At 39.6% G+C, this 10653-nt stretch overlaps 1 protein-coding gene across 1 annotated transcript; it reads right to left on the bottom strand.

The window, feature by feature from the left end:
- Positions 1 to 229: 229 nt before the first annotated feature.
- On the bottom strand, positions 230 to 10453 carry LOC145802442 (putative F-box protein At1g67623). The gene is made up of 4 exons (XM_082895157.1): positions 10439 to 10453; positions 1633 to 1729; positions 1480 to 1544; positions 230 to 652 (listed from the first exon to the last, which is right to left on the bottom strand). The coding sequence occupies exons 1-4, from the start codon at positions 10451 to 10453 to the stop codon at positions 230 to 232; spliced, it is 600 nt and encodes a 199-aa protein (XP_082751283.1).
- Between the last annotated feature and the right edge of the window lie 200 nt (positions 10454 to 10653).

Here is a 10653-nt window from a genome sequence, read left to right as displayed (position 1 = left end):
TTCCGGGCCTCTCCTCCATGTTTCTCCCACTTCTGATAGTGTTGATTTTTGTCTATGTGTTGTAATATGTCCATCTATTTTTATTCCAAGGCCTATTTTGGATACGGTTACTGTCCAAAATAGGCTTTAGAATAAAGTTAAAAAATCAATAAACTGACTTTTAACCAAGTTACCAAAAGAGACCTATATTTGATTTCTGTATTTATATAGCACAACTTCTATAAATAATCTAAACACTCCTACCCATTAACATGTTACAGAACAAGTTGACTTCTCTATCCCATTTACAAGCTTCACAGCTCATGTTGTCATCCTCTTCTTCGCGGCCTCTCCATGTCTCCCTCACTGTGATGCTTCGAGTTTTTCCATGACAATAGAAATTTGTTTGTTGGCTAACCATATGATTGTTGATCCACATTGTGTGAATAATGGGTTTGATTCTTTCTCTGCACTCTTGGATTCTTAAGCTCTTTGAATTTGACCAAGTATTGTTCATTGCATTTAGAAGCTTTCTGCCTTGTTTTGTTGATTGCCCATCGCTAGAGAGGAGGATCATACCGTACACGTATGAGGCCTCCACGCGTCCTTTCTCTGCTGCTCTCTTCAAATGCTCTAGTCTTGATTCCATTCTCACGTCGCTAAAGTATTCAACCTATAATATTACAATTGCATAAATTAAACACAAACAAGATGTTAAAACAAATATTAGATGATTTTATTTCAAATGTAAGGCTAACTATACATAATTGAATTTAATATTTTGAATAAATTTCCGAACAATCTAATTTTCTAATTTTTCTGTTACATATATGAATGTTTGTTTTCTTTTAACAACTTAAAATATATAAAAAAATCGGTGATTTTTAAGTTGAACGGTCAATTCGAAATAGACTGACATATAACTACTTTCTATTATATAGAGATAGAGTCTAATATATTATTTGAATCATTTTTCAATCAAAAAAATTATTCTAGATACTCATAATTTAATCATAAAAAAGTGTCAATAATATACATGATAGCTTGATAGGACCCATAAGGCCCTAAGAAATATTTTTATTTCTTAGTATCTCACATTTTTTTTTCAGTAGTGTACTCTTCGAGATGGTCAATGTCTCTTTTTGAGAGCATCACTTATGGTAGCTATAGAAACTAGCCTCTCACATGGTCCAGTCTATTTCAACATATATCCAAACCTTAGTATAGCACTTAGAGATGCTAATCTGTCCAAAGTCTTAGAACTTAGAGTGGTATCCAATGGTTATGAATATCTTTTAGGATCTCCACCCTTTGCGGTAATTTCTAGAATTTATCTTAAAGTTGTAACAACTTTAAATCCTTATATCAGAAAATGGAGTGAGTTAGGACATACAGTCCTTATAGACACCAACCTTTTCAGTAGCCAAGTTGCAGTGCCAAAAATGATACCGTGGCTAGAAATAAAATTTCCAGATAGATGGCAGATAAACCAAGCTGTACCAGTTCAGCCAATTGTCCAACAAACATTGGATGAAGTAATCCAGAAACAAGGAGGAAATTTTTACCTTACCTTTAAAAGGCCACAAAGGTCTTTATCCAAAAGTATGTCTCGTACCAGTTATAGAACTGCTCCATCTTATAGAGTAGATTTACCTGAGTCTTCTAGACAATCGTTATCTGAACCAGCTGAGTCCGTCTTACAAGGAATGTCTTCAAGACCAACCTCCAAGTGATACACAACAACCTGAACCTACAGCTGATCCTATAGTTCAAGGAGTTCAATTTTCAAAGAATCAAATACCACATGGTATTTATGAATCCAAAAGGCCTTATAGCCCTACAGCCAGTGATATGAATTTTGAAATCTAATGGATTTTACACCAGGAAGTAAAATTAGAAAAGCCTTAAATGAGGATCTACAGAAAGAAAAATACAGAACATTTAGAGAATGGTATTTTAGTTACCATACCCCTCTCCAGTTAGAACAATATAATAACCAGTATTATGTTCCTTTAGAACAACGTCAAAAATTACAGTCTTTTCCTTGGTGGTTGTAGACACCCATTTTTGACCGACCTTAAGACTCAGACGTCACCGATTGAGCACTCGGTGATGCTGCATATTGTGCTCGTCTGAGGTTGTAAAGTCACGGCAGAGGGCCATGCCTCCGGGCTTCGAAACCTTTTCGTGCCTTGCCTTGGTTTGCGAACCAGGTCTTATTTTCTCTGTTTTCTCTTCTTGAAGGGAGGGAGATGTGTTGTAGACCATCTCTCAGTGGCCGTAAGTTACGTTTCGTGGTCACCGGCCATTTTTCCCGTTTGGAGACCAATTTCCAGTTTTTAGAGTCGTCGGCCGTATGCCTCAATTCGAGACCGCTTAACTACCTCTGTTTGCTCTGATTTTTGGCACACACCTCGTTTCCTCTCTTTTGAGGGACACTGTGGCCTGAGAGGTCACCTTCGTGGTCACGCACCACCTCTGGTGCCCAACAGCCTGTTTTCGGGGCCCCAGGCCGCGTGTTTTGGCCCCCGAACCCTCGTTTTGCATCGATTAGGATTCATTTTTGGTATGGACCCTATTTCCACTGTTTGGAAGGTGGTAGGATGGTGGGAGACCATCAATTCTTTTGAAAACCATTTTCTCTTTCCTCCAGCCGATTTTCTTGATAGAAAACTGGTTTTTCTCACTTTTGGACCTTAATTTCTGGTCTTCCATACCACCATTGTGTTGTACTCATCTGGGAGGCCACCAATATGGGTAGGCCGACTAGCTTTTCTTCCTGACCCTTTTGAACCTTGCTAAAAAGCTGGTTTTCCTCTATCTTGGGCCACAATTTCTGGTCTCCCACCATACAACTGTGTTGTACTCATCTGGGAGGCCACCTTTCTACTATGGCCGACCAACATTTCGCTTTGAACCTTTTGAACCCTGGTCGGCCGGCCAGGGCAAGTGGCCGGCTGACCACTTGAACTGGTCGCCCAACCATCTCCTTTTTGGCCTTCTTGAGTTGCATACAGCTGTGCCAGCTGGGAGGCATTTGCTCCAGGTTTGACCCTTTTGTTTGGCTTCTTAAGAAAGTTTGGCCTTTTTTGCTTAACTTCTAGGAGAAGCTTGACCTTTTGACAAGCTTCTTGAGGAAGCTTGACCCCTTTGGTTTAACTTCCTCAAGAAGCTTGACCCTTTTGTTTAGCTTCTCTTAGAAGCTTGGCCCTTTTGTTTGAAGCTTCTCCAAGAAGCGTTGGACCTCCTCTTCTATAAAACCAACCCTCCTCTCCACTTGCAAGGGTTGAACATTTTTGGTCTCAAGATAGATACACTCCTCCATATATCTCTACATCCCAAGCCTCCAAACTCCATTATTCTTGGCCATTTACACTACACCACCTAGAACAACACCTCCACCATCCATCCAAGCACCTTGGAGCTGATTTTCAGAGGTTAAAGACTCACTATTTTGGTCCAGAAGTTGCTGGCCTTCTTCTCTTCAAGGGTAAGTCTCTATTTCCCCCATTTTGACATTGTTTTGCTCCATAGTTTATCCATATTTGCAAGCATTTTTAGGCTTCAACATAAACTGAAAAAAGTCTTGTTTTGAACTTGTCTTCAAGTTTGTTCAAGGTCATTTTTCTGTTTGGGGTCATCTTCCCCCTTGCATGCTTCATTTCCTCAAGCTTAGGGCTATGCAATAGAGCATTTGTGTTGGCCTTGGTTTGGCCTTTTGGCCACTGAAATCCAGTGGATTTTCAGTGGCTAACATATGTCTTTGAGCTTCAAAATCAAAGAGGGGTGACCCTCTCACCCCTTGTTCTCTTTACTAGCTTTGTTGGCCTTACAAAGGAGCCCTTATTTTTATGTTTCAAAGTCTTGTTTCAGGCCATTATTTGTGAGTTTGTAGGTCTTCCTTAACTCTTTCGAGAGCCCCTTTGGCCATATAAAGTGTCTATTATGCATGTGTAGAACAATCCTATTCAAGGCCTTTCAAAGGGGCTTTCATTTGCATGCTTCATTGACCCATTCCAGGGCCTTTTTGGTGGATTTTAGGACCCTCATAACCTACTTCTAGAGTTGGTTTTTCCATTTGGTGTGCCCATCATATAGGTGTGGAACAACCCCTTGCATGGCCCCCCAAAGGAGCCCATCATTTTTGCATGCATTGACTACATTTCAGTGGTTATTTGGGTATATTTTAGCATACCATGTTCCTATTTGTGGCTGGTTTGGTGACCTCTCTTGTGCTTCATATACATGCCATGTAAACCATGCTTACTAGCCTATGTCGCATGTTGTTTTAGCCCTTCATGTTAGCATTTTTTGGCCATGCTTGAAACTGATTTGGTGCATGTTTAGGACTGCCTTGGCTCTGTTTTCATGCCTCATGATCAAATAATGCTTGCTTTGCATACTTGTGAGTCAATGCATTTGCCTAGTTTTGAGTTTCGAGGCCTATTTCTTGCATTGGGTGACATGTTTCCATGATTTGGGACCATTGAGCATATTATTTCAGAGCTGGAAAATGCATGTTTGTATGCCATCTTTCATCCCTTGCCATGCTTTGGTAGAGTGGAATTTGATGCCTTAGGATCGGTCCCCTGAATCGTGCATGTTTGCATGTGTTTCGATTGTCTCATTTCCATCATATGGCCACTGATGTGAGTGTGGCTGAGGTCCACTCATATTGGTGTAAGTCCATCGTGCATTGTGTATGCCATTTTAGTCTATAGCATTGCGTATGCTAGGTTGTTAGTCGCATTGTGTATGCCATATGATTCATAGCATTGTGTATACTAGTAGCATGTTTGCATCTTATCCTTGCATGTTTGCATGATTAGGTCTGTGACGACCCAGAATTTTTCCCTCCGCTCGAGCGGAAGAGTTAACGCTCGAGCGGACTTTTGGGGTTCCCAGTAATTGTGCAGACGGCTTGAGATTCTGGGAGTTGTGATTTCCCGCTCGAGCGGGGGAGTAGACGGTCGAGCGGATTGCTTTGTTGGTCTGCACGCTCGAGCGCAAGGTTGGGCGCTCGAGCGGGTCGTCTGGTTAAGTTTGCTTCTGAGGCATGTGGGCTCATTTTTTATGTTCTTCTTCGTGTATTTGGAATGTTTTTACCTTATTTTGGGGTATTGATTGAGATGATAATATGATGGTAAAGTAAGATTGGACCAAAAACTTTAATTTGAATAATTCGTTTACGACCAACCTTCACTCATTTGCCCTTTTATTTTTCCACATTTTGAATTTTGATGTGAGGTTAGAACCATTGGAAAGCTTATTTCCGGGGCTTCAATTTGGACACAAGAACAACCTAAAACGGAGTCCGGATGGGAGAGTTACGCAGGTTTGAAGTTTCAGAATCTGTGCTGAGAGCAGGTCCGCTCGAGCGGGAATAGGGACGCTCGAGCGGAAATAGCGGGTACAGCAGCTTAAAAACGGGATTTTGAGATCATCTCTTATGTTTTCCTTTCCTCTCTTGATTCCTCTTGCCCTAAGTCCGAAAACCCTACGGTTTTGATCCCCAAATACCTTCATTTCCCTTAGGTTTGAGCAAGATCTTCCACCAAGAAGTGAAGAAGGCAAGAAGATGAACATTTTCAACCGATTGGAATTTCGAGATTTTGGTGGATTTTTCTCAAAGCTTTGCTCCTTGCTTGGTTCTTGAGGTAGGGGTCCTTGTTCTCTTACAATACTTGCATTCATGGATGGATTTGTGGTATTTTGAGTATATAAATACAAAATCTATGGTTTTGAGCATTTTATGTCAACTTGAGATTTGGGGTTTTATGGTTTGTGATGTTGGGAGTTAATTGTTGGGTTTAAATGATGGATTGTGAATCCTAGGTGTAGAATTATTGGGAAAATTGGAATTAAAAGTCGTGATTTAAGAAGTTTGAATTTTTGTTAAAAATCATCATTTTCCTTGAAACCCTAGGTTGATTAATGATGAAAATCAATGAATTGGTCCAAATTGAAAGTAGAGTAATGAAATTGAGATATTGAATTAGATGTGTTCAAGTTTAATTGGAATTTGGAAATGTTTGGAAATTATGTTTAAAATTTGCGAACGAATTTTGTTATAAATGTTGGAATTCATGCTATCATGTAAAGGAAAAATTAGAGAAATAATCTATTAAGGATATGAATGACATAAACTTGATTTTGGAATGTTAAAATGAGATTCAAGGGTTTATTTTGAATTATATTGAATTGTAAATGGTGTTAATGAACTAAATGATGTTGTACTATGATGGATTATGTTTGGGTTACGTGATTTGTGTAGGGTTAGCTTCAAGGGCGGACCACGCACCTGAATACTGTGAGTAATAGTACTTTGATGTACCTTTAACCATTTATCGTTATTGATGTTAAATCTTCGTCGTAAGAATTATGTTGACATAAATGTTATAAATGCTATGTGAGAAACACTGTGATATTATGGAAACTTCAAAAGAGTTTATGAAGTTATGTATATTATGTGAGAAACATTGTGGAATTATGAAAACATCAAAGGAACTTGTGAATGTGTGAACCCCTCAGGCCAAGGGCCGAACTGTGAAATTGTGAAACCAATAAAGTCATCTATAATCTAACGAAAATGTACTTACTTTTCGTTACTAATTATCAGGAATGTCCTGTTAACCTTACGTTAATTATGTCAACTCATGGGAATGATGTAACAGTTACCATTAGGACTATGTTAATTACAAGGCAAGGCAACTATGTTAACATATAAGAATGATTAAACAAAGGTGTATGCTATTGATAAGAGAGCACGTAAAGTAAGTCATTTACCTAAAAGAATTTATGTTCATTCTTGAAGAATGGATTCTGAGTAAATATAAGAGTAGCTACATGTATCCAGATGAATTGAAGTTAATTTGTCATGTTGCTTATGAATTGGAAGTGATCCAGAATCTACGATATAAGTGCAAAGTTTAGCATCATTATGTGACCCTCATGAGAATGTGAATTAGTCTCTCATTGTTAAGCGTACGATAATGACACGACACAACAAGAAATGCTCTAGTTATGATATGTTCCGTTTGAATTAATGAATGATGTTGAAGTATGTTTCAGGCATGTTTCCAGTATGTTACAAGTTCAAGTATGTTCAGGTATGTTTCAAGTATAAGTCTGTCACAAGTTTATGTATGTTACAAGTTTATGCTGTTACAAGTTGATGTATGTTACAAGTTGATGTACGTTACGAGTTTATGTTGTTACAAGTTGATGTATGTTACAAGTTTATGTTGTTACAAGTTTATGTATGTTACAAGTTCTTTGTTTTAAGGGCTTTCATGCCAACTTTTCAAGGGCTTAATGCCAATCTTTCAAGGGCTTAATGCCAATCTTTCAAGGGCTTCATGCCAACTTTACAAGGGCTTTATGCCATATGTTTCAAGGGCCTTAGTGCCACAAGTTTCAAGGGCTTATAGCCATATGTTTCAAGGGCCTCGTGCCACCATGTTTCAAGGGCTTATAGCCACCATGTTTCAAGGGTCTCGTGCCACCATGTTTCAAGAGCTTATAGCCATCATGTTTCAAGGGCCTTAGTGCCATATGTCACAGCGGCTTTATGCCATATGTTTCAAGGGCCTTAGTGCCATACGTTACAAGGGCTTTATGCCATATGTTTCAAGGGCCTTAGTGCCACAAGTTTCAAGAGCTTATAGCCACCATGTTTATGTTGCAAGATTGAACTTAAGGCTGTTCTGTATATATACTTCTAGGCCAAAAGGTTGTTCTGTTATATATATATATATATATGCATTTCTGGGCCTATGGCCATTTTGTATCTGCAGACCTATGGAAGTTCTGCTCATACTGGGTTTAAAACTATTATGTTAAGAAAACTGAATTCATGGCTGTTTTAAAGTGATTATGGAATGAAGTTAATCATATGTTTCTGCAGTCTTATGCCTTACTATTCAGGTTACACTTTACATTATTTATGTACTATTATTCATTGAGTTTCACTCATTCTGTATTTTGTCTGTTTCTGTAGGTGATCAACTGGGAAGCCAGTCCTAACCCTTAACGCTCGTCTCTCTCTTGTCAACCTCGATGTGTCCAGGCACTAACTGAAGCCCATGTATTTGTTATTGAGTTTTTGGGGTTTATGCTTCGGTTGTCTTTCATTAATATGCTTTGTTATATGCCCAATTACGGGCGGAGTCAATGTATGTGTATGTATGTTTTCTGTATATTATTTACTTTTATGATGTTGTGATCCTGGCATGATAGTGGTAGCTCAATGGAATAGATTTTTGTTTATCAGGTGCTTCTGTTCAGGCCCCATACGTTATATTTATCAGGTTCTATGTCCATTTTTTTTTGAGGTGGTCATGCCCAAACTTTTAGGGGCGGGTTTAGGGTGTGACAAGGTCGCATTGCGTTAGGATTGCATGCTAGTTGCATTTGTGCATGTCATGCCATCCTTATTTGTTGCATTGTGTTTGGAGTAGGGTTTAGTCCAAACACGAGAAACGAGGGACGTTTCGTACTCCAAGTGACGAAATGTGCCTCGATTCTCGATTGTCGACACTCTTGACTGTCCATGATAGAGTCGTCGGCTTTACTTGCTTATATGTGCATTCATTTCCTATTGAGTCGTGCAATTTGACTCCTCGACCATCATGCATTGAGGTGTGTGATTGGTGGCACGAGGATCGAGGTCTACACTCCCTTGAGCTTATGCAAGGACATGGAGTGTGGTCGTGCACACATTTATTGAAAATACCTTGCCATGTCTCTCTCTTGCTTTGTGTTGTAGAAAACCAAGATCCAGGGGCAGAAAGTGGTTGGCCGACCAGGTTTTCTGGCAGGCCGACCACCTTTTTTTGGTATCCACCACAAAGGGTGGTCGGCAGGTGTTTCCCAAGCCAATAGCTGGTTGGCAGTCCTCCCAGGGTGGAGTTTTAGCCTTCTGGAGCCTTGTGCAACTTTCGGAAATCAATTGCAAACAAAGGCGAGACGGAGCATCGTGATGGAATTTCCCAACGAGGCGACTCGAGCATGCATGCATCCATTGTCATCCAAAACACAGCCAAGGCAGTCACATTCATGTAGTTTACATGCTTACTTAGCTAGTTTGTTCATTAGTTAATGTTGTGCAATAATTGGCTGAGAGTTATTATCCATTTTGGTTATGTATTATTTATTCGGACCCTCCGAGCGAGGGCACAATTGTAATAAGTGTGCGTGTGTGTGATGTATGTATTCCAACCCCACGTCTTTCTCCCTTTTATTTACTAGCTTATGATGGTTAGATTAGGGCATGTTTCAATTAGCATACTTATGTTCGCATGTCTGCATCATTCATCTGTATTGCATGCACCAGGCTTGGCGCATCATACTAACTGTATTTGTATTTCAATTCCGAGTTGAATGCATGCTATCCGTTGCCTTTCATATGCCATGTTTAGAATAGCCGAGCCTATTGTAGTTGCATTTTTGCATGTGTTGCATTAGGCATTTCTGTATAGTTAGGATCATACATAGATTTCTAACATAGCTTCTGTTTTGGCTTGGAGTACTCGGTAAGTGTTTATGCTTTAGCATCCTTGCACGCGTGTGAGTGACTGCCATGATAGCATGCTTACCATGAGGCTATTTGCTTATGTGATATACCTGCCTGAATGCCTGTGGGTGAAGGTTGGGTTATCTGAATTGGAATAATGCATTGACTGTGAATTTTAAGCCCACTAGATAGTGTCAAAACCATGTTTTCTAAACCCACCCAAGGGTGGAAAAATCTACATTTTAAGCCTACTTGCGAGTAGCAAACCGCTTTCAAAAACAAACATGAAATGTTCTGTTCCAATTCAGGCGATCCGATCTATACTTGTATGCTGTGCGCATCACATAGTAAATCTAGGATAATAACCAGAATAAGAACGCATAATGTTTTCAAAGCTAGATATCATGGTTAGTAGAGGCCGATCTTTGATCGGGCGAGCGGGGGTGCTCACGAAGTGACCTTCCCCAATCGTACCCAAGTTCCCGAGCCGAGGCAACTTTGGTGATGACGGACACGTGGCCTTAGGCACGAGTCAGGGTTTCCTAAATTTCCCAAAAATAAAATATTTAGGTGGCGACTCTGTATCTGGCAAAACAGTCCATGTTTGGCACTTCTTTCAAAAAAATCTGTTTTCCAAAACAATTTTCCAGATTTGGACTCTTTGATAATTCATCTGTCTTGCATCGCACTCTGCGAGATTAGATACAGGACCATGACATTGAGTCCTGAACTGTAGTGAGCCCATAAAGAACAGAACGGGGGATTTCCCTCCCGGGGCGTTAAGGGACGTCTACAGTGGTATGTTGAAAATATCACTCCTACAGAATCTCAGATTAACGTCATTGAGAATATGTAGAAAACTTGGGTCACCACCTATGGTCAAAGTTTTACTTTTGTCCATCCACCAACCCAACCCCTGGAGTTACAACCATTAAGTAGTAATACCAAACCTTTAGCCATTGCTGCTTATATGGAAATTCCACACAAATCACAAAATAGGGATCCTATTCTCATTCGGGATATGGTACCTATATTCAAACAACATAATTATAAAAATCTATTTTGCCAAACAGCTAGCAAACAACTCACCAGAATTGAAGAAACTGTTAATCATATTAAAAACAGTTGTCACTTACAGCCAAAATCTGAAGTTCAAACTG

This window comes from Camellia sinensis, chromosome 11 (genome assembly GCF_055761805.1).
Source record: "Camellia sinensis isolate YWXY chromosome 11, ASM5576180v1, whole genome shotgun sequence".
Classification (NCBI taxonomy): domain Eukaryota; kingdom Viridiplantae; phylum Streptophyta; class Magnoliopsida; order Ericales; family Theaceae; genus Camellia; species Camellia sinensis.
The sequence above is the reverse complement of the archived record's forward strand: the minus strand, read 5'-3'. Positions and strand labels throughout refer to the sequence as shown.